The sequence below is a fragment of the Mesoplodon densirostris genome, chromosome 8 (assembly GCF_025265405.1).
Source record: "Mesoplodon densirostris isolate mMesDen1 chromosome 8, mMesDen1 primary haplotype, whole genome shotgun sequence".
Classification (NCBI taxonomy): Eukaryota; Metazoa; Chordata; class Mammalia; order Artiodactyla; family Ziphiidae; genus Mesoplodon; species Mesoplodon densirostris.
The window spans coordinates 29,917,701-29,940,238 of record NC_082668.1 but is presented as its reverse complement, the minus strand read 5'-3'; the positions used below and the strand labels follow the sequence as shown (position 1 = coordinate 29,940,238).

The 22,538-nt window shown below is 44.0% G+C and overlaps 1 protein-coding gene across 6 annotated transcripts in view; it reads right to left on the bottom strand.

Annotated features, from left to right (window-relative positions):
- The window catches only part of KLF7 (KLF transcription factor 7), a 112,418-nt gene extending 93,959 nt beyond the window's left edge, over positions 1-18,459 (bottom strand). For 5 of the 6 annotated variants that reach the window (XR_009533182.1, XR_009533184.1, XR_009533183.1 and 2 more), the window contains exon 1: positions 17,901-18,459. Coding sequence is in view for 2 of the 6 variants with exons in the window: in XM_060106366.1 (XP_059962349.1) it covers positions 17,901-18,002 (102 nt within the window). In the remaining 4 variants the exon portion in view is untranslated. The remainder of the gene's footprint in view (positions 1-17,900) is intronic. The other variant, XM_060106364.1, reaches the window with a different exon arrangement.
- Positions 18,460-22,538: the final 4,079 nt, after the last annotated feature.

Genomic DNA, 22,538 nt, shown 5'->3' with positions numbered 1-22,538 from the left:
TAAAGAACAAAACAATGTTTTCCAATAAAGCTGTTTGTTGCAAACTTGAAAATGTTACCACTAGGTCTGAAGCAATTTATGTTTTTTTTCTTAATAGTTGAGTGCGTTTCTATCCTCTTTTAAAAAAAATCAAAACTAAACTTTAAAAGTGTATAAATATTTAATTTTGCAGGGAAAGGTATGGCTCTCCAGATGGGGAGTCCATCCAATTCATGATCTCAAGCATTTTATGGCCACACTTCCCTGCAAATCACATTGATGGCAAAAATCCAGCTGCATACCTAAGTGTTTTGTCACATTCCTGACCCCAGAATCAAATTTCTCATGTGGGAGGTTGAGCCAAAGGTATGTCCTGACAAACCCCTACAGAAGTAGATTCCTGTCCCTCTCCATCTCCACTTCCCCTTGAAAGCCTGCAGCCAGGGCAAACAGGCAGCTGTGAGCTTCAGGGACCCCCTCCAACTCTACCTAGGGTGAGGGGAGGGCCGTGGCTGCCAGCTGACCCAGGCAGGCAGAACAAGAGAGGCCCGTGCCAAGCCACCACATGGGCTGCTCCCCAGGGCCATCGAAGTTGCAAGCCTTCGCTTTGAAGGAACGTAGATAGACAGAGCTACTCAACCCCCCAAAACAGGGATGGGCTAAAACCCTGGTGGCCTCATAGACAGTGATCCAGATGCACCCTCATTTCCACCAATGCTCCAGATGAGGCAGTATAAGAGTGGGCCTTTGGACCTGACACTCCGGGCCCCCAAATTCTTGTCAATAGGGCACCTGTCTTAAGCAGCATGGAGATCTGAGCATCCTGAGTTGAAAAGTTTACGGAGCTTGACCAACATAGTGTGGTCTTCATGTCAGAGAGATCAACCTCCCTTTTTATCTACAGTTACCTCCTACCAGGGTTGTCCTGGGCAGGATAAAAGTCCATGTCCCAGAGAGCACACATGCTGCGCTGTCACTCCAATCCTTGTGTAGCATAAGCTGGGTTTCCCTGTAAGTCAGCTGAAAGGTCCTGGTAAGTCTAGGACTTCCTATCCAGGGAAGTCCCCATCTTCTTATCATCTAACAACATGAGACAGACATTGTTAATGAGTCATTTTAGCCACCCAGACTTCCACTTTCAGAAGCAAACTGTCCCCAGGGTTCTCCTTTCTACACAAAATCCAAACTTCCTTCATCCTTGGGTACCAACACACATACACACACAAATGCACACAATTGTTTCATGAGTGTGGTAAAATATTTTGACTTTTAAAAATTTATCTTAAAAAATCAATTAAGCTAAATGTATTATCTTTTTTTTTTTTTTTTTTTTTGCGGTACGCGGGCCTCTCACTGTTGTGGCCTCTCCCGTTGCGGAGCACAGACTCCGGACGTGCAGGGTCAGCAGCCATGGCTCACCGGCCTAACCGCTCCACAGCATGTGGGATCCTCCCAGACCGCGGCACGAACCCGTGTCCCCTGCATCGGCAGGCGGACTCTCAACCACTGCGCCACCAGGGAAGCCCTAAATGTATTATCTTAATCTAGAAGTTCTGACGTACTCTAAATTATATACTAAGTTTACTTTTTCAAAATTTATTTAAAAGCTAACACACACAAGCAAAGAAATTAGAAATTATGTCCCCACTTCTAGAAAACCAGTAGGAAGATTTTTCAAAGTGCCATAATTAAGGCAAAAGTAATAGCCCCATTTGAACAAGTAAGAAGCTACTATATCCCTGCTGAGAACACTAAATAGAAATCATAAGGAAGAAGCAAGTCAACAAGAAGTGCTAGTTTAAGGTTGGAGACTAAAGCCTCCCCTACCACAGAATAGAAAACAATAACATTATATAGCATATGACAGTTTACAAAGCACTTTCACAGCCATATATCATTTGATTATAAGAATCCTATTATTATAAACCCCATACTGCAGATGGGAAAATGCAGCTTAGCAATTTGCCCTGGTTTATACTTACAAAGTCAGGCCTAATTCCAGTTTTCTGACTCCAAGTCCCTTGATTTTCTACCACACCAGCATTCCTCAAACTTCATTTCATTCCACCTTCATACATTTTTACCAAATCAGCATTCCATCTGTGTAATCATTTCCCTATTATTTACATTTTTAATTGCCTCACTAAGGCATTATGTATTAAGGCTGAATATATTTTAAAATACTCTTCCTGTAAATGTTCATCAATAAAAGATAATCATAAAATTAAAAACAATAAAGCCAAAATGATATTATTAACTTTTAGCTGGATGTTTGCCTGTCAAAATCTCTGGGTCTGGGATCTGTTGTCAGAAGGAAGGAAGGAAGGAAGGAAGGAAGGAAGGAAGGAAGGGAGGGAGGGAGGGAGGGAGGGAGGAAGAAAGAAAGAGAAAGAAAGAAAGAAAGAGGAAGAAAGAAAGGTAGGTAGGAAGGAAGGAAGGAAGGGAGGGAGGGAGGAGGGAAGGAAGGGAGGGAGGGAGGAAAGAAAAAGAGGCAAGAAGGAAGGAAGAAAGGGAAGGAGGGAGGACAGGACAGAGAAGAAGGCGGAGGAGAAGAAAAGATTATCAAGCCTTAAAGACATACTACCACAAAGCTGAGTCTTTCTCCTTGGGTTGGTCAGAAGGATTGAAAGAAAACTAAAAAGGGAATAATAAGGCCTCCCAAGGTGATTCTGTTGTTATTTAACGCTGTACTGACGAAGCCCACGGAGTGCAGCCCACCCTTTGAGAAGCATTGCCTTGAGCCATGCCACACCATGCATTGTGTTAACAAGAGAATGCATTTGAAATACCGAAAAGGGATAAATTGTGAGTTTGGGATTAACATATACAAACTACTATATGTAAAATAGATAACCAACAAGGACCTACTGTATAGCACAGGAAACTATACTCAGTATCTTATAATAGCCTATAATGGAAAAGAATCTGACAAAGTGTGTGTGTGTATGTATAACAATCACTCTGCTGTACACCTTAAAGTAACACAACATTGTAAATCAACTATACTTCAATAAAAATTTGAAAAATAAATAAATAAAATATTGAAAGGGGGCTCACAGTTCTTGATGGTCCAATATTCGCTTGGACTTAAATAATGTTCTCTAAAGCTCAGGCAGGTTACCCGCAAATTGAGGAGAAGAAAACAGATTGCAGTGAGATGTCTAATGGTCCTCAAATTCTAATATCTGTAAAATCCTAGTCTCTATGAATAGGGAGCATAAAAAAAGAGATCATGAATGCAAAAACAGGAGGAAAATGTAGGCAGGCACATCCTGGATAGGAAGACAAATGGTTTGCATTCTGCTTCTCTTTCACAGAAAAACTGTGCAAGGACATTTGAAGTCCACATAATGTCTTTCTTTCCTTTTTCTTTTCTTTTCCTTATTTTCTATCTTTCTTTTCTTTCTTTCTTCCTTTCTAGAGACATTTTTTCAGAAATATTTTAATAGCTGCCAATTCACCCAATAAGATAAACAGCTATTAGTTAAAAAAAATAATTAATATATATGTTAACAAGATAATGAACCTGGACCTTTACTTAACACTCAGAGTTTTTAAAAAAGAAAAAAAAGGAAAGAAAGAAAACGTAATAGGAGATTGGAGAAAAGGAGAAACACCCTGCATCAAGTAATTTAATGGAATGACAGGGTTTTTTTTTAACAGGAAAAGAATGACCCTGAAAATCACCAGCTGGTCAATCTGAATGATATCCTTAGTAATATCAGGGAGCCAATACAAAAGAATAAAATTTTTTAAACACCCCTAATGTAGATCAGCATCCTGAAAGCATTAGAAAATGAAGGCCAAGTGCCTTGCTGGCAGTATTTGAGTGCCAAGCGTAGGAAAAAATGCAAATTACTTGATTCTCAGGAAAGTACTTTATTATAATGCCCTGGAGTTCTTCACACAAAAAGCATCGCTTCCTCAGTGAAACAAGTCATATAAAATCTACTTCCACACAAAATAAGCAGTTAAAGCAGTTAATGGGGTTCTGTACAACATGCTTCTATGTCAAGACTCAGAAACCTCAGAAATGGTTACATGTTTTTCTACCACAAAAAGGAGTTTTTCCCACCACTGACCAGTTGGGTCTCAGGAGTGACAAAAGAAACAGTGACAATGGCAGTCATTTGTTAATGAGGGCTGTTAGACCAAAAGAACTTTTTGTTTGGTATTGTCCCATTTCCACCAAGAAGAGGCTGCAAGCTCAGGAAACTTAGAGTCAGTTTCCAAATTGGAAAATGTTGCAAATACCAATAAGTAATAAACATGCTCTGCAGACACTGCTCAGCCCAGGCGGGGAGAGGGGTAAACCAGATGGTCTTTTCCAATCCAGATTTCGATGATCGACAACAGAACCTGGATGACTAGGAGAAATTGAGAAGCAATTTGGAATCTGCTCTATAAAACAGAATCCCAAACAAAGACATTCAACAAGGTAGAGAAATCTAAAAAGAAATGAAAATGGATTCCAGGTAAGAGTAGTAATCAAGCCAGCTTGAGACTGATAAAGAAATAAAGGTTGTCCCCAAATCACAGCATTTTGGAGAGGAATGGGACTTAGAGAGCTGCCATTCTGGGGGTCACAAACCCAAATGCATGCTCACCTGGCCAGAGATCAGAAACAAAGCGAGGTAGAAATAGTGGAGACAAGGTTAATTGAAGAATGCATGATCTGTCTAAAAGCATTCCGATTAAAAAGAAATTGAAATATGTATGCTGGCCAAATAAAACAGCTCTTGAAGCCAGTTTAGCCCAGGAGCTTCCTGTTTGTATCTCTGATCGCTGACTATTCCTAACTCTACGCTACTGTATACACATGAGGAAACTGAGGACCAGAGAAGACACATCATTTGATGATAAGCACAGAATAGTGTTTGTAGGTAGCAGAGCCAAAATGATAAGATTATATTACACACTGAGATGAAGTTAAATAGAAAAAATGAAATGACATTAAGGAAAAATCCCGCATGCCCTTGGATCAGGTGTACTAAGTTCACATGGGTTATTCTTTCAGAGGCCAAATTATATTATCATCTAGCTAAACACAAAGCTTCTGAGAACTGGGGGAAGATGTATGCAAGGAGAGGTTGTAACAAAAAAATAAATTAAAAAATCCTAAGTAGTCAGAGTCAGATATTCAATTTTTCAAATACAATTGTTAAATCCATAATTAACTTTGTCCCAGTGGTCCTGAGTAAGATGGCAAATGGAGCTCCTGACTTCCATTTTCCAGACAGGAAAAACGAGGTACATAGAACTCTCGCGGCTTTTTTTTTTTTTAATGGATTCTTTAAAGTTACATGTTCAAGGTTCCTTCTAGACACTCCTCAAAGAGTAAGGTAAGGAAAATCCTTTCCATACTTGGTACTGGGGAATAGTACATTTTAAAGAATTGGATAAGTTTAAGACTTTTTTTTTAAAAGTGAAATTCCAAGGGAAAAAAATCTCATTGAGATATATTAAGTGGTGTGAAATCTTCCTAGGAAATCCATGAAGTGCAGAGAAGGATGAGAACATCCTCCCTTGGGGCAGCTGGAAACAGATGAGACAAAGAACTGGAAACCTTCTTTCTGGGAGCCCTCCCTCCTGCCAGCCAATGGGACTTTCCTTCCCTGGATTCTATGTGTCTAAGAAAACACAAATACACACTCCTCAGAAGGAGGAAATGCAGTCTGCACACAGGGCTGGCATCTCCGACATAAATCTCCCCATAGGTGCGGGGCTAAACCTTCAACATGAGGAAATAATATTCGAGTTTTATAGCAGCATAGGCATGATTCTTCCCCCTCCCCCATAAAACTCCCAACATGGAACAACCACATCAAATTATTGCTTTTCAGAGGCCAATTCAAAAACACCCACTTTATCACAGAAAGAATATTCCTTGTGTATGTGATTGCTTCCATTATGTCTTATGTGAAGCGGGGAAATGAAATAAAAATCCTATCGGAGATATTTATAGATCTCATAAAACCTGATTCACTCTCATAAGCTGCTGTAAGCTCAGTCATCAGGTAAGGCAGAAAAGGCAGGTGTAGTAACCAGCACTATATTATAGTATATGTGCCTAATTCTGGCTCGTAAAGAAAAATAACCGCATGCTGGAAAAACTTAAGGGAAATAAGTCAGAAGTAAGACTGGAAAGAAAGGGAACGAGCTGGACATTTGTGTCAGCAAGTCAAGCAAATTCCAAGGATATCAAAGGAGGCTGAGTTTTGGGGGGGCAATGGATATTGCTAGTATTTCCCCACTTCTAAGCACCAGTGACTTCATGAGAGCCCTCTTGTGGGATGGATAAAGGAACACCGTGTCCAATGCCCAGCATTCTCCCTGGCCTGGCCTCACCTTCTCTTAGACACTCCAGAATCACTGGGATCTTAGAGAGACCAGTGATACTATTTAGAAAAAGAGCATTGTGTCACTCTGCACTGTTTTTATTTTTTTGTTTTTTTTTTTTTTGCGGTACGCGGGCCTCTCACTGTTGTGGCCTCTCCCGTTGCGGAGCACAGGCTCTGGACGCGCAGGCTCAGCGGCCATGGCTCACGGGCCCAGCCGCTCCGCGGCATATGGGATCCTCCCAGACCGGGGCACGAACCCGTATCCCCTGCATCGGCAGGCGGACTCTCAACCACTGCGCCACCAGGGAGGCCCTCTGCACTGTTTTTAATGGGAGGAAGGATGGTTGAAAACGGGGAAGGAAAGAGCATTTGTTGAGTGGATGCCATGTACCAGACACGGGGCCAGAGAGCCAACATGCCTGCCCTTACCTAGGCATTATTAACTCCATTCCACTCATGGCAGAATTAGACTCAGAGACGTTAGGTGACTTTCTCAAGGTTCCAGCTCTGCCTGATTTCAAGGCCTTGTGTAATTTGACTACTACAAACACTATGACATTAAGGAGCCCTAGCACAACCCAGTTCTTTTTCAGATGAGAAAACCAAGGCCCAGAAAGAAGACAGACCAGAAAGCTGTTCAAACCCATACAGTTCCACTGAGTCCCAGGCCATGACCTTTGGCTCTTGCCCTGGCGTCTCCTGCCTAACTAGGAGTCAGTATAAATGTAAAAATTTGGAGTCCTGAGCAAACTGCCTGGGTTTGCATTCTGGCTCAACCACTTCCAAGTTGTGTGACTTTAGGCAAAGTCATTGAATAACTCGAACCTCAATGTCTCCATCTGTAAAGTGGGGATAAGAATATGTATCTCACAGGGTTGGTGTGAGGATTAAATGAAATGATGCACATAAAGTGCTCAGATGAGATCATCTCTAGGAAGTATTTGACAGATATTAGATATTATTATGATGCTTATTATGATAATAGGCAGAATAGCCAAGTGGAAAAAAGGAAGAGGGAAGTGTGTTCCACCACTGGTTTTGCAACTCATTTGCTTTGCGGCCACATTAAGACAACTTGGTTAATCTTCCTCTGCCCCAATTTTCTCACCTCTGAACGGGAAATTCTGTAATACCTGTCTGTTCCTTAGTTACAAAAAGTATGTGCCAATGACAAGAGATCCTGAGCAAAACACCCTGAGCCCTTAAGAAAAAAAGCTCAATACAGATATTTGTTAGACTCTCACAAGCCAACATGAACGTCTCCGTCACAGAGGAAATCATATCTTGGTCCATATCAAAGAAAGCAAGAACCTTGATATAGGCAGGCAAATGCACAGGGGAGGGCCGAGCCATCTTGGAACGCAGAAAGCAAAGCCAGAGACGCAGTCTGTCATTGAGCAGCATCTCGGGAGCTCACTGGAGAATCAGTCCTGCACAGAGGCCTCCTCACAGAAGACATCCTTCACCCCTTAGGCAGGAACTGTGCTCTATTAACAAGCTCTACAGTGGCCATATGAACAAACACTAAGAGCTCAAAAGGTAGGGCTGGGGCAATCTATTTCCACTCCTTTGTGTGATGAGCGAATTTGCCGCCTCTCCAAAAATAAGAGCCAGCACTGTGACCACGCCATTGAATTCCTGCTACCTCGGCTCTGCAAGGTGAGTGTGAAAGCGGGGTCAGGAGCAGGCGGACACTTCCTTGCAGAGCAATTGCTCCACAGCTAATTGCCATTTTCACGGCCGGGTTGAGCTTTCCAAAAGACTTCCTTCAACCCTAAGCTCTGAGCTCCTCTCATGATGTTCTCTCTTGCCAACCATACCCCCATCAAAGACAGTTTATAGATGAAAGGATGTAGCTACAGTACATACATTTTTGCAAACATCACAGTTTGAAATAGAGGCATTTCTAAGGCTTCTTTGTGAACATCGCCACATGCCCACAGTCATTACCACAAGAGCTAAAGCCTTCTGTGGACGAGGAGGCAGCCTCCTTGCCTGAATGTCCTCAGCGGCAATTCTTCCACAGTTTATTTTTGCTCCTCTTACTAGAAACATGGGTCCTTTGAAATTTTTTATAAACAGAGTCTACTTGCAAACAGTGAGGTCAGGAAGAAATATGTAGAGCTGCTACCTAATGTCTATCTGGCATCATCCAACAAATGTTCGTGCATGCAACCATCCCTTTAAAACCACAGAGCAGGCTGAGGTAAGTGGAAAATCATGGTCGAGAGCTTGCTGAGAATGAATTATTTGAAGCACGGCATGGTTGGAGTTTAATGCCCACCACCACAAAGGTACCAGAAATGGAATTTGACCAGGTTAAGCAAACCTCTAGTGGGTCATAGGAAATGTGAGCTAAATGAGAAACACTTTAGGGTAAGGGAAAGTAAAACAAGAAAGATGAAACAACACTTGGACAGTTGCTATTAACCGAGGAGCTGGATGAAGTACATCCACTGTCCTGCTTTATTGTAAGCCTCTATTACACTTAGATCCCAAGTTATACAAGAAATGAAATATTTCCATATAAGTAGTAGCTACCTGCAACTCTGATATCTCTGATATTAACCCTCTATAGATTAATGGCTCAAAGCCTTGGCTGCATATTGGAATCACCCAGAAGCTTTATAAAAACACGGAGGGAGTTCCCTGGTGGCGCAGTGGTTAAGAATCCACCTGCCAATGAAGAGGACATGGGTTCCAGGAAGATCCCACATGCCGTGGAGCAACAAAGCCTGGGCGCCACAATTACTGAGCCTGCGATCTAGAGCCCACGAGCCACAACTACTCAGCCCACGTGCCACAACTACTGAAGCCTGCACGCCTAGAGCCCATGCTCCACAACAAGAGAAGTCACCGCAATGAGAAGCCCACACACTGCAACGAAGAGTAGCCCCTGCTCACTGCAACTAGAGAAAGCCCATGTGCAGCAACGAAGACCCAATACAGTCCAAAATAAATAAATAAATAAATAAAATTTATAAAAAACCAAAAACAAAACTACACTGATACCTGGGTTCCACCCAAAGGCATACTGATTTAATTGGTCTGGGGTGCAGCCACAGTTGTGAACCATTACTACAGACATAGTCAAATCTTAAGTCACATCATTAAGCCCTAAATATCTATTGAGTATCTACCACATGCAAGGCTTTCTGAGAACCTGAGGGTTATGTATTAAAAGTTTATTATCAAAATTATAACCAAGGCATGGACTCTGCTCTAAATCATACAACCTAACTGGAAAAATAAGGCAATGGGGCAAAAAAAGAAAAGAAAAACTATACTACAGGACAAAACCAAAAAGCATCATGAGAAAGTAAAAAGTTCTACACAAGAGTATAGAAACAGCAGCAATTACTGTTGGCCAAGGGAAAGGGAGGGAGTTTCCTGGAAGATGTGGCAACCATCTGAAAGTTAAAGGATGGGTAGAATTTGGACAAAGAGACTCAAAGAGGAAGAAGAAGGAAAAGGCTGAAGGAAATGACATAAATGAAGAGAGAAGCAGTAAAAGTACAGTCATTCAATTTGGATGGCGGTTACTGCACATGGTAACAAAGGGGGAAACTTGTGACTACTACCTAGACCCAGTCTTGGAACATCGTGACTCTTAGACATTTGGCCTCATCGTATGTAAAAGAGGGCCCCATTGACAGTTTGAAACATGGTGATGGAGGCAGCAAGTCAGTCCAGCTGAGGTGATGGGGCTGCCCTGGGGCAATGGCAGAGCAAGAAGAAAGTGGTAGACCGTGGTGACGTACTGTAAGAACCAAATCAATGGGATTTTTCAACCAATCAGAGTGAAGGGAAAGAGAGGAGCCAAAGATGGCTGGACCTTCAAACCTGGATCACAGAAGAAAGGTCAACTCAATAAAAGAAACAGGGAAGCCAGGAAAAGGAGGAAAGAAGTTGATGAGTTCAAGCTTTGGGACATATTCAGCTGAGGTCTTCATGGGACAACCCCAAAAGCCTTAAGTGTCAGCCCCAGGTTTCCAGTTCAAAAATGTGGGCCTGAAACTCAGGAAAATATTGGAGTTGGAGCTGTAGATGACAGCTTTGGAGAAATAAAGAAGTCTCCATTTGGGAAGAAATCTTCAGTTTCTAAGATCTTAGAGGTGAAACCAATCTGTGAGCCAAGTTCCAAGAGAGAATTTTCACCATCATAACTATACTAGAGATTGGGTGGAGAAGGGCCAAAAGTCACTGAGCAGAGTGAAGAGCACCCTGCGTTGCCTTTCCTCACTAGGGACACTGTGAAAATTGAGCCTTGGCTTCACCCTCCCACCCCATAAGGACTTTTTAAAAACCGCACAGAAGTTGACTCTCTTCCCAACTGCTTATCACAATGTGCAATGTTTTTTGTTTAAATTTGTAAAACATTACAACCTCACTGCCCATCCAACCCTCTCAAGAAATTTTAAAACACTTCAAAAGACATTTTTCTGAATTGGCACATGATAACTGCTACAGTTTCACGCAGTCCCTTTGTTGGCAAGTCGTCAGAGACAAAGCATTTCAAAACTTCGCATTTGATGCTTTCCACATAAAACCCCAGTTCTATCATCCATCCAGCTCCCTCCCGCATACATCTCAATGCACCCTCCTTACTCTCACTCCGTTTGTTATCATTTAAGTGACAGCACTTTTTTTCCTAAGGCTGGAGTTGTAACTGGGGGCTTTTGTTTTGTTTTTTCAGTACAGTGTACATTTTCCAGGTTACCACACATTATTAAAAATGGAAAAGAGATTAAATTACACACATAAGCTTTCTCCAAGATATTCAATATCTTGGTTTAGGGCCCAGACAATTCCAAAATTCCATGTACTAGTATTGTTCAAAGTAAAATGGGGGTTTTCTTGCTTCCCTTTAAGGGGAGAGGGGGAAAGAGAGAGGAGAAAAGATGAGAAGAGACTCAAAGTATATTCAGAACAGTGTGATGAAAAGCAAGCAAACCGATTTGGGCATCTGAAAGAGTACTGGGCCTGGGACCACCGTCCATGTTAACGACAGCTAGGTAACCTTGGAAGGTTCCATGCCTCATCTGGCTTCAACAATCATTTGGTCCTAGCCTAGTGTTTTAGAGTTAAAGAAACCAAGACCCTTTCAGGAGTTGAAATTCTAAGATTCTCTGGGTCTAGCTTTGGTACAAGGTCTGGGGCCTGACTTTCAATATGACCTCAGGAAATGTCAATAAACCCATATTCAGAAATAGATATTGCATATGGCTCTACATTAATTATTTTAATTACCTATAATCATTGCCAAACGACACAGACATGGATGCTGTTTCCTGGCCATTATGGACATGCGTATTCATTCACACTGTCGACTCATCTGCCCTAAAAGGGCCACCAGCCCCATTACACCATTAGCTAAAAAAGCCTAAGAAAACTTAGTACATTTCAAGTACGTTTTATAAGCAAGGTTGTAACGAGGTGGGTAAGTACAGAGAGGCATGGGTCAGTGTTCAAATATTGGACTTAAAATCTCTTTTTTTCTTGGCAATTGTGTTCTAATACTGTATTATTTAATTCTGAGCACGCTCACTCTCCCCTACTGAAGTCAAGCTCATAGAGGGCAGAACTATATCCAATTCAAATTCGCATCACCCAAACAGTGTTTTGCACATAACTAGAGCAAAGGAATGAAGGACTGACTGTGAAATATTTTCCATATTTTAATATAAACAGAGAAAAGCCCACAAGGTGTGACTGACTGCCTCTACCAGCTCAGAGGCATGACCAATCTTAGGTAAAAGCCTGTTCCAGTACTGCTCGGTCAGGAATGGTATCACGATGAAATCGGAAGTCACTCCCACCTCAGGCAGGCTGATTCTGGACTGATCACAAAGCTGCTGCTGACCCCCCACTGTCCATCTCTATGTCACGCATATGGTGGATGGGGCAGCTGGAAGCTGCTCTAACGGAGAGTGCAACGGACACAATACACTTAGCAGGACCAGGTTCTCAGGGTCACAGCAAAATACCAAGTGAGGAAAACAAAAAGCATTCAAGGCAGGAGAAATGATTCTCCAAATTAGCAGCAGAAAATGAAGGCCAAGGAACAAGAAGGGAGAGGAACAAGATCATGACCAATCTTAGGTAAAAGCCTGTTCCAGTAATGCAATATTTGATTTGGGGAACACTTAAATTAAACCAAGTAAGGATAGCTTCTCATGTGGATGCTCTAAAATGAGCACACAATGTAACTGGGAGGAGGAGTGTTTCTTAACTTGTGGATGTTGCATGTAACATTAATGATTAGATGCTGTATCTTGCTCCACCGGCTTTAACACCATTAGTACTTATAGAGCTTCCTAATCACTGTGCTAGGTAAGATTTGGCAATTTGGGTTAAAATATTTCCACCTGTTTATGCTAAGCAAGCACTCAGCTAATTTGGGGAAACAAAGGGGTTTATTTGTAGAGAGATAAATCTCCACCCCTCACCCTTCTGGCACCGCTCAGGTTACGTTGGGGAGCTGTCCTAAACTTTCAGCAAATCCCAATTCCAAACATACATGCTAACTGATAGATTGAGGGAACTGGAATCACAGAGGCGTTCTCTGCATTCACCAATCATGGAGTCCAGCGAAGGTGATTTAAAACCCCTTGCATGCTACTGACAAACTGCAGAGATAGCGGGTGTCTGCCACCCGATCTGGCCAGCTATCCCATCAACATGAGCCAGTTCGGACTGGCCAGAGGAAACTGTCTTCTCTCCCAAATAAGCACACAGTGATTAAAGAAGACTGCATTGCCATCTTGTACTCAAAAAGTTAAAATACAGGAATTCTCTGAAGGGAGAAGAATCTGAAGATTTATAAGAGAATGGCTACTGAAAGCTCCATTAGGACCTTCTCTAAACTATTCCCGTTTAAGTGGAGAGGCAAATAGCCCCCACTGGCATTTATATTTAGAATGGGCCGGGAGAGAGGAAGAGCACATTTTGAACGCTGAAGGTCTCTGACATACCCATACATAAATCATTTCAGGGTGAGGTGTCACATCTTCTGCTCTGCCCTTTAAATGGATTGGACCCCAACATCACATCCTCCTCAGGGTTGGCAGTGGGGGTGGGAGTTTCATGGAGAACAAAGAAGTCACCACTTCCTTTATCCCCCCAACTAAAGACAGATGTAGTAAAAACATCTGCATTGTAACATTCACTCACTTTAAAATACCGAACTGCAAACAGGTAGACTGAGTGATAATGTTTGAGAGTCCCTAAACCTACACAAAGATGTATCTATTAAAAAGAACATGGAAATTAAAATTAAAAAGACCATGGAAAGGCCAACTGTGTGATAGATGGCATCCACATGTGCTTTCATTTGTAAAGCTACATTTATTGAGTGACTGCATCCTTATTTAGAAAATCTGGAGGACAGGGGCAGTTCTGATTTTTTTTTCATCTATCAAGTCACTGTTTCAAATTTAAAAAAAAAACACAGAGTTATGGTAACTAAAGAGCACACAAATCACATACAAAAAAGAAAAAAAAAAAAGCCAGCTATTTTATCCTTTCAGTGTGGTTAGCAAGGCTCCTTTGTGTCTACAAATTTCCCTGGGTGGTGCTGTTGCCAAGAAATTCTAATTCGTGACAAGGTTTTCTGCAAATTGGGGACAGAGGCAAACCTGCGGATGCAGGGACCCTACAGTTTGCTTTGTCTTTCTGGCTGACACAGCACCAGGCTGCTCGGGCCTGTAGAAGGCAGCGCAAAGGCAAGATCCCAACATGGGAGAAGCGATGTAGCTCACAGATCAAATCCCATCCCTTGCACCATGAGGCTGTTCTTGGCAGGCAACCATTTTTGTAAGTTGTCCCCTAGAGATGCTTCATACCAAAGGCCCTTGTAAAAAGTGTTTCAGGGTGCCTGAAACCAAGATGAAATTGCAGTGTTATGGGGACGCTGTAGTTCTTACAGTAGCCAAGTATGCCATTAGTTTAAAACAATGGGGGAATGGGGGAGGAGGGAGGAATGTTCTATGATTTATTTATTTGTTTCCAGTAGCAGTGGAAAATTTTCTCTGAGCAAAAAGGAGGCCTGAAACTGACCCCATCTGCCAATTATGAATCAGCATTAACAACAAGCATAATTCCATAAGAGTTTTCAAGTAAACATACCATGCTCCTCAATGGCATGAAGCAAAGCTAAGTGCAAATAAGACTTAGAACATCATTACTTGACCTGCACTCATGAAATAGCAGTCTAGGTATAAAGAATATATCCAAATTCTAAAAGTCTTTGTAGCTTCCCAAAGAAAAATAACCATCAGTATTGTACCAAATCCTTTTTTATTTTCCAAGTCAGCAGTGGGTCCAGAAAAATCATGATTTCTAATGGCAACAAAACTCATGAATGGGTCCCCCTTTATCCATCATCAAGTGGTACCCTATACGCTACTCTTAGTTTCTGTCCTACCTTTGACTTTTTCCTACTTTTGCTCAGACAGCTCTTGGAAATTTTCCTGCAAGTTTCCAAAGAGCTTAAGGCTGGTAGCCTTAAGAGTTGTGCGTCAGCTGAATTCCATAAAATAATAGACCACATAAGCACAGTGTAATTTACAGTTATATGACAGGCAGGGATGATGTTACTTGGGCCAAATGCTTAAGTATGCAGTCAGAGCCCAGGAATGGAGAGCTGTTAATGTAGGATGTCCATCTGGATTTAAAAATTACACCAACAATGGTTTTCATAGTTGGAGCTGTATGAGGCTAAGACATTATTGCCCCAAAACCCAATGTCAGAATGACGACCCCTGTGACAGGAGGGCCATGACAAGCTCACTGACTATTAAGCAGAACAATTATCCCAGACTTGAGTTTAACATAAAATCTCTAAAGAGTCTATCCTTAATTTTTCAAATGCACAGATGGTCTTGAGTTTATCATCCAAGCCACTCTTTCTTACGAACCAAATCAGACTATTGGAATCTCTGGACTTCGCTCATCTCCTCAAGGTACACTGTTCACTTTCAGGAGTGCATCTAATAACTGCTCCTCGTTTGACCTCTAAAATCTGATTACCCCAGAGCTTCAGGAAACTTCCTCCTGCCTGGGGTTCTTTGTGGCAACCTTCTTGAGCTGATCTGAGCAAAGGAGCCTTAAAATTTCACCATGTGATGGTTGATTTAGAACCAACAGTTGCATGTAATCACACTCCCCTCCTTTATACTCAGAAGAGGCAAGAGGGAGGGGGCAGGCAGAGGGAGGAAGGAAGAGACAGAGGTTGGAGGTTATGTCATCAGCATGAACCGGGAGGCACAGTCACCTTTACAGAAAGCATCTGTGACTACAGAGTCCACGGAAGAAAGCTCCTTGGAATGATATCTCATTTAGGACCGTGTCCTCACAAGTTATGTTTCAGTATGGATTATGAGCATGCCTCTGAAAGAGCCTGGCAAAGGGTTTTAAGCTGAGGGCAGTTGGCAGTAGGAGAGGATTAAGGCAAGAAATAGGGGGGTGAAAATTTCTTTGCCCACAGATACAGACTAAGCTAGAGATGCCCTGAAGGAGGTGAGATGAAGGATGAGGTGGGTGGGAAGCGGGAGAAGGCTTCTAAGGAAACAAAAGATACAATACATCCTTTAATTATCAAACCAATGATGTTTCTTTACAGATCTAGACTTTCTCAAGGATGCTCTAACCAGATCTAGAAAAGCAGGTTTCCTCTGGAGAGGCCTTCCCCCAAAGCAGGCTTTACTACTGTGAAATCTTGAACCAAACAAAGTTGGGTGATTCATCAGGAGGGAACGTTGTAACAAATAAAGCCAACTTTCTTCCCTCCAACCCTGCTTAACAGTTAGTCACAAACAAGGGCTGCCTTGGGCAGGCTGACTAAATCAACAGATTCTCTTCCCTAACCTGTCTAGACAGTTGTTAATAGGCAACCGATTCAACACCAGTGGGCTGACGGTGTGAAATGAAGACTATTTCAGAAAATGAAATTCTGGCAACCTTTTGGTTTAATTAGCATGTGAAATAAAAGGAGGAAAAAGCTCTAGTGAGACCCTTCATGAGACAGTCTCATCAAGGATGGGGGAAAGGATGCACTGGAGAAATGCCTTCTGCTAGAAACATGTGAGCTGTGCGTGCGTTTAGAGAAAGACAAAGTCAAACACATCTGCCAGCATCCTTGGGCAGGAATGTATGTGTGGAAGCACAGACACCAGAGGCCAGTACCTGGAGAAACTCCAGCCTCGAAATCAGGGGAGAACAGCAACTAGCAACAATGGTACACAGGATAGGCTCTTTATACCAAAAGCCAAACCTCACTCGCTAAAGCAGCAACTGTTACATCCCAGGCTCAAACTGGCAAATCCCGCTTTGGATCCTGGCAGAGGAAATTCAGCCGTTCATTAGCCTTAACAAGCTGCTGTCACGGAGCAGAGAAGTTACATGAGCAGCCACACACCAAGCCTCTTGCCGCCCGCCCCAAGGGCACGCACGTTTCTCCCAGACGGATTGTGCACGTTCACACTTCCAATGTGCAAATCCGAACTGCCTTCTTGCACGTTCCATGATGCACACTGTAGAATTCTGAAAGAATGTTCGTGTCCCTCCATCCCCACCCACCATCTTTCCTGCAGAATGTCCCCTCAGCAGCTCCTAATCCTCACTGAGAAAACCACTGTTTCCGCAGCAGATCTCGCACTTCCCACTAACCAGCACTTTCTTTATTCCACTTCACAAAGCCCAGTGAACTTGTCACCAGCCCCGCTTCCCCCTCACTGGGACACCTAGCCAACTTGGCATCGGTGCCCTTCAGCATCTCAGGAGTTTCTTGACTAGTCCTCTAAAACAAAGTCAGAGGCATGGAAGCACACACCACCCTTTGTCGGAGGTTGTGCTAAGTGGAGAGGCACACCAAACGAAAGAGAAGCAAGGACACCCACAGAGGGTGTTCTCCTTCCGAAGACACCGCACTGGGGAAACCTACAATGCACGGTCAGCATGAGATAGACACATCTTCCCATCCTCTTCCGAGATATCTTTGAGTATCCTTTATCACTGGGCTCCTCTTCCTTCTGCCCAGCTTCTAATCTCAAAATCAAGTTCCTATTCTTTACCGATACTCGCTAATTACTAGGAAAACACTCCGCTTTGCTCCTACCCCCTCCCCCCCATCTGACTGTCGTTAGCACCAGTTCAAAGAGATGAACCTGATTTAAGGTACCAAGGAGGTAGAGCTCGTGCATGTAGGGACGCGGTACCTGTCTGTGATGGCTCGTAAAGCCCCAAACCACCTTCCCACCCGGCTTCTCCGAACCCCAGAAGTTAGGCAGGTCTCTGCTGGGGGGCAGTGAGCCGCACAACGTGTGCGCAAGGATGTGTGTTGGTGACTGAAACGCAGGCAGCTCCGACCGGCCGCTCAGCTCAGCACACTAAGGGGTTAGGGGGTGGGTGGAGAGGTAAGCAGATGACTGTTTCCGAAAACATTTTAAACAACAGACAGCCAAAGGGGGGGGGGGAATTAAACAAACGAACAAACAAAATTCAACCCCAAGCCCACACCAACGCAGCCCCTGCGTCTCCGCCGCCACCACACGATTTACACAAGTAATTTAAATCATTCACCTGCTGCCAGGTCTCCTCCAGGGATGGCAAAGCTGAGAAGTAGCCGGTGTCGTGGACAAGTTGTAGCTCCTGGAATATACTATAACTAGCCAACACGTCCATGCTGCTGCTGCCGGGCAAAACGGGAGGAGAAACCCTCCCCCGAACACAGTTGGGTCTGTTTGTTTGTCAGTCTGTCTGGCTCACCCCCCAAGGAGGCAGACATCCAGTGGCCCTTTTGTTTTGTTTTGTTTCAGTCAACTAAAAAGGAAAAAAAAAAAATCAATGCAGAAGAGAGGGAGAGAGGAGGTGAGAGAGGAGAGACTGAGTGGGGTGGATGGAGAGAGGCATCCAGCGTGTACAGTGCAGACGGCTGCCAGGAAAAGGGGACTTCACGGGAGTAACAATTCCCTTCCAGGGCTCTAATCACTCCAGCTCGTGGATCAGGAAGGGGGATGCAAACTCACTGACACGAAGCTGCCATCTATTTCTGCAGCGCTGTTCGCTCCTAATGCAATCTTTGCTCTTTATTTTGGGAGGTGGCATTTTTTTTTTCTCGCGATCGCTTCTCTCCCCCCCTTTCCTTCCCTCCCCACCCCCACCCCCATCCTTGCTAGTTTGTAGTCTCTCCCCCCCCCTTCCTTTTCTCCTCCTCCTGCTCTTCCCCCTCCCCAAACTCCCTCCCTCCGCCCGGCTCTCCGCGCAGCCGTGGGATCTCGGAGGAGGGCGTCCATTAGGCCGCGTGTGACCATGTATGGTAAACAGGGGGCTCATGAAGTCACTGAGGACCAATGGGCAGCGCGGAACAGGGCCTGGGGCGGGGCTTGGCCCTGGCGGCGGGCGCGGATTGGCACGCTGCGAATCTCCCTGCTGCCTTACAAGGCGGTGCGAGGCGAGCTATTTTTAGAGGGCTATATAAGGGGGCCGAAGAGGCCGTGCGGCGCCCGGGGAGCGCGAGCGCGAGCGCGAGGGATTGGGAGGGTCCCGGCGACGCTTGCACCGGCTCCCGGGACGCCGAGGCGACTGGGATCGGGCCGCACGCCGGCCTCCGACCTTCGCTTGGGTGCCAGGTGGGGCCCCAGGCGGCCGGAGCCTGCGCCCCTCAGAGGGGAGAGGGTCGCGTATCGCCGTTCTGGCGCGGACGCGGCCGGTCAGGAGGTGAAAGTCCAGAATGCGGGGTTAGGATGCCTCCCGGAGGAAGAGCGAGGCGAGAGGACGAGGAAGCCGGCGTGGGGAGGAGGGCAGGCCACTTCCCACTCCGCCTCCCTTCTAGGCCCCAGGGCAGGGAACCGTGAGGGCGGGGCAGCGCAAAGGAGTTCCTCACTTCCTCAAAAATAAACCGGGGGGTTGGGGGGAGGGGGGAAGAAAGAAAAAGTCACCAAAAGCCCCTTCACGAATTCCCCACAGGCTGCCAGGGTGCAGAGAAGAAGCGCCAGAGGAGGAAGCGCCACACAATGGAGCAGAACAAAGGGGAATGCGCGAAAACAACGGCGGTGGCCTGCCTCGCGCGCCGCGCGCAGGCCCCGCCCCCAGCCCCGCCGGCGCCCCGGTGCGTGCCGCCGCGCCCCGCCCCACCCCGCCCGCCCAGCCTTCTGAGCCGGCGCCGGGGACCGGGCGGGGGTCAGACTCGCAGTTAGAGTTGATTGGAACTGGACGTTTTGTTGGGGAGTGTGTTAAAGACAATAGAGGGAATCCTTGTAGACGTGGGGTACAGGCAGGAGCCGGCAACTTGCTTGGGGGCTTAAACGTGAGACTTCCCATGGGGCTTGTAGAGAGGGTGTCCGTCTGCCTAGCTGCGGTGGTGAGAGGACCTGGATTGCGTTATGGCGCTAACATATAGAGATGTATAGATAGAGACCCTATTATCTCTTAGCTGAACTACGCACGTTGTGAGGGTTGACCGGTTGTTTGCTTGACCTTAAATGGTTAGTGTGGTTAAAGCTTCCCCAAAATGCAGTGTGAGCTGAACTTCCACTTTTGGAATGATTGCAGAATTTGGTACTTATTCTGAAATGAGAAACTTAAATTCAACTCATAAGGGAAGAAACACATCCACCTTAATCGCCCTTCTCAGCTGTCTCTCCTGACTATGTGGGACTCCATATCACAATATTTCGAAAGTTCTACTTTATAGAACAAACACAGCTTGAAATTCAGTATTTGCCAGGGGAAATTAAACGGGAATTATTGAGTTGAGGAAAGTCTAGTTTATTTGCTTTTTGATGTCTGGAATTCTGTTGGTCAGATCTCCAGCATCCAGTGTATGTGTATAATTGGTGAATGTACTGTAAGTGTGTGTGCATGGAATGTACAAGGATCTTGGTACATTTAGTATTATGTATTATACACATTCGTGGTGCTAGGGGATAAATGGTATGAAAAGGGTAAAAGTCCTACACGAATAAAGTGATATTACGATAGCACACATATAAGTGCCAGTATGAGAAGTCTGCGTGGGCCTTTCCCAGAAGTAGAAAACCATTTAGAGCCATCATGTACCAATTAATGCATTAACTTGATCCTGATGGCCATCGATACTGCCACTTACGACTGTGTGACTTTGAGCAAATTACTGGCTCAGACCCTCTGGCTACCCTCCTCGGACACAGGATAAGTGGTATCTGCCTTGCCTGATTGTTATGAACAGTCAAAATGTTATAAAATAATGTTTGTTAACTCACCTAGCATAGTGTATCTGGTGCTAATAGGTGAATACTAAATGTTAGCCATCATTATCTCCTGACTTTGGCTGAGTAAATTAAATAATATCTGAACCAATCAGACTTGTAGGGGGATATACCAGTCTTAGAGAAGACGAATGTAGAAACCTCTTGCCAGTTTGGAATAAGGTCTTCCCCTGCAACCCAACATGCTATCCTGATTGTGTGTGGGGATGGGGAAGAGACCACTGACAAGTACTGGGGCAGAAGACATGTTCAGGAGTAATAGGGGAGGGAAAGGATCTTTGGCTCAGCGGCCATGGCTCACGGGCCCAGCCGCTCCGTGGCATGTGAGATCTTCCCGGACCGGGGCACGAACCCATGTCCCCAGCATCGGCAGGTGGACTCTCAACCACTGTGCCACCAGGGAAGCCCGGATCTTGTTTTTTTTTTTTTGAATTTTATTTTATTTATTCTGTTATACAGCAGGTTCTTATTAGTTATCTATTTTATACATATCAGTGTATATATGTCAATCCCAGTCTCCCAGTTCATCTCACCACCACCCAGGGGAGGGAAAGGTTCTTAAATGTAGGAAACGCAAGAGGCAAAAAGCAAGGCAAGACCAAAAAACATAATTTGTTTGAGACACAACTTGTTTTTTGTTTTCTTTGTGTTACACTATTACCATTTTCAACAAAATATGACATACCTGTTAACTTTGAAGATTTTAAGCCCAATGTGCCAAGCTGTATGGGCACATGAACATTTTATATGCTGTGTCTTACTTCATCCTCATGACAGCCCCAACGTAGGTATTTTTATTATCCCCAACTTTATGGATAAAGATACCCAGGCTTGGAAATACTAAGTGGGTCAAGGTCACACAACCAGGAAGCAGCCAAACAAGGGTTCAAATCCAGGACCACCTGACTTCCAAGACTGTGCTCTGCATGGGGCTCTCTGCAAGGTGAAAGACTTGAGTTTCTTGGTTTTAAGTCAAGACTTGTTTATAAAAATTGCTTGGGTGTGGAGAGGGAGGCTTCCATTGAGGTTTTTCACATGTAAATATCAGCCATGCAACTTATAGAAGAACTCAACCAAAATTTTACAATGTAAATCCTAAAAACCTCATTATGAGTTTTTTCAAAGCTTTATAGATTAGAATTCATTCTAAGAGATTTATGTAACAAGGCGCTCCTAAAGGCGTATTTTCAGTATTAGTCATATTTAGCTACTTTTAATAGCCTAGAGACCCTGGGTTCACATTGCAAAGCACATGGAAAGAATCCGAATGTACAAAATAATCAACAAATTAAGATCACAAGGGAAATTTGGCAGCCAAACAAACCAAAAATAAAGAGCACTGCTACAACTACTGCATACTGAACACTTTCTCTGTACCTGGCATTCTACCCATGTTCACATCTAATCTTCACCACAGTCTTGTGAGGGAGCTATTACTGCACCATTTTCACAGATGAAGATACCGAAGTTCAGAGTGGGCACATAATTTACCCATTGTCATATGTCTCTTTAAGTGGCAAAAGCAGATTCAAATATAGGTCTGGCTCCAGGTTGACTCCAAAGTCTGTCCTCTACATGTGTTGCCTTAGAAGATACTGATGATACTTTTAAAAGTATCACCCTTTGGAAGTGATCCTATAGGAAACACCTAAGAGTAAATAACAAGTTACCCCCCCAACTGAGAAATGAGGATATTTTATAAACAAAATAGTAAAAATTCAATATGCAAATAGAAACAATCAAGACATCAGACTGCTACTACTAGAAAAGTTCTGTGTCGTTAGTACAGGAAGTCCTTAATATCCTATTGTGATTAGCACTGGGAAAGCCTCAAAGTAAATCTACTTAAAACGCGGACCAAATTTCAGAGCAGTTAGTGAAAAAAGGTTTGCTGGGGACTTGTCTTGAAAATAAAACTCAACTTTTTTTTTTTTTTTTTTTTTTTTTTGGCGGTACGCGGGCGTCTCACTGT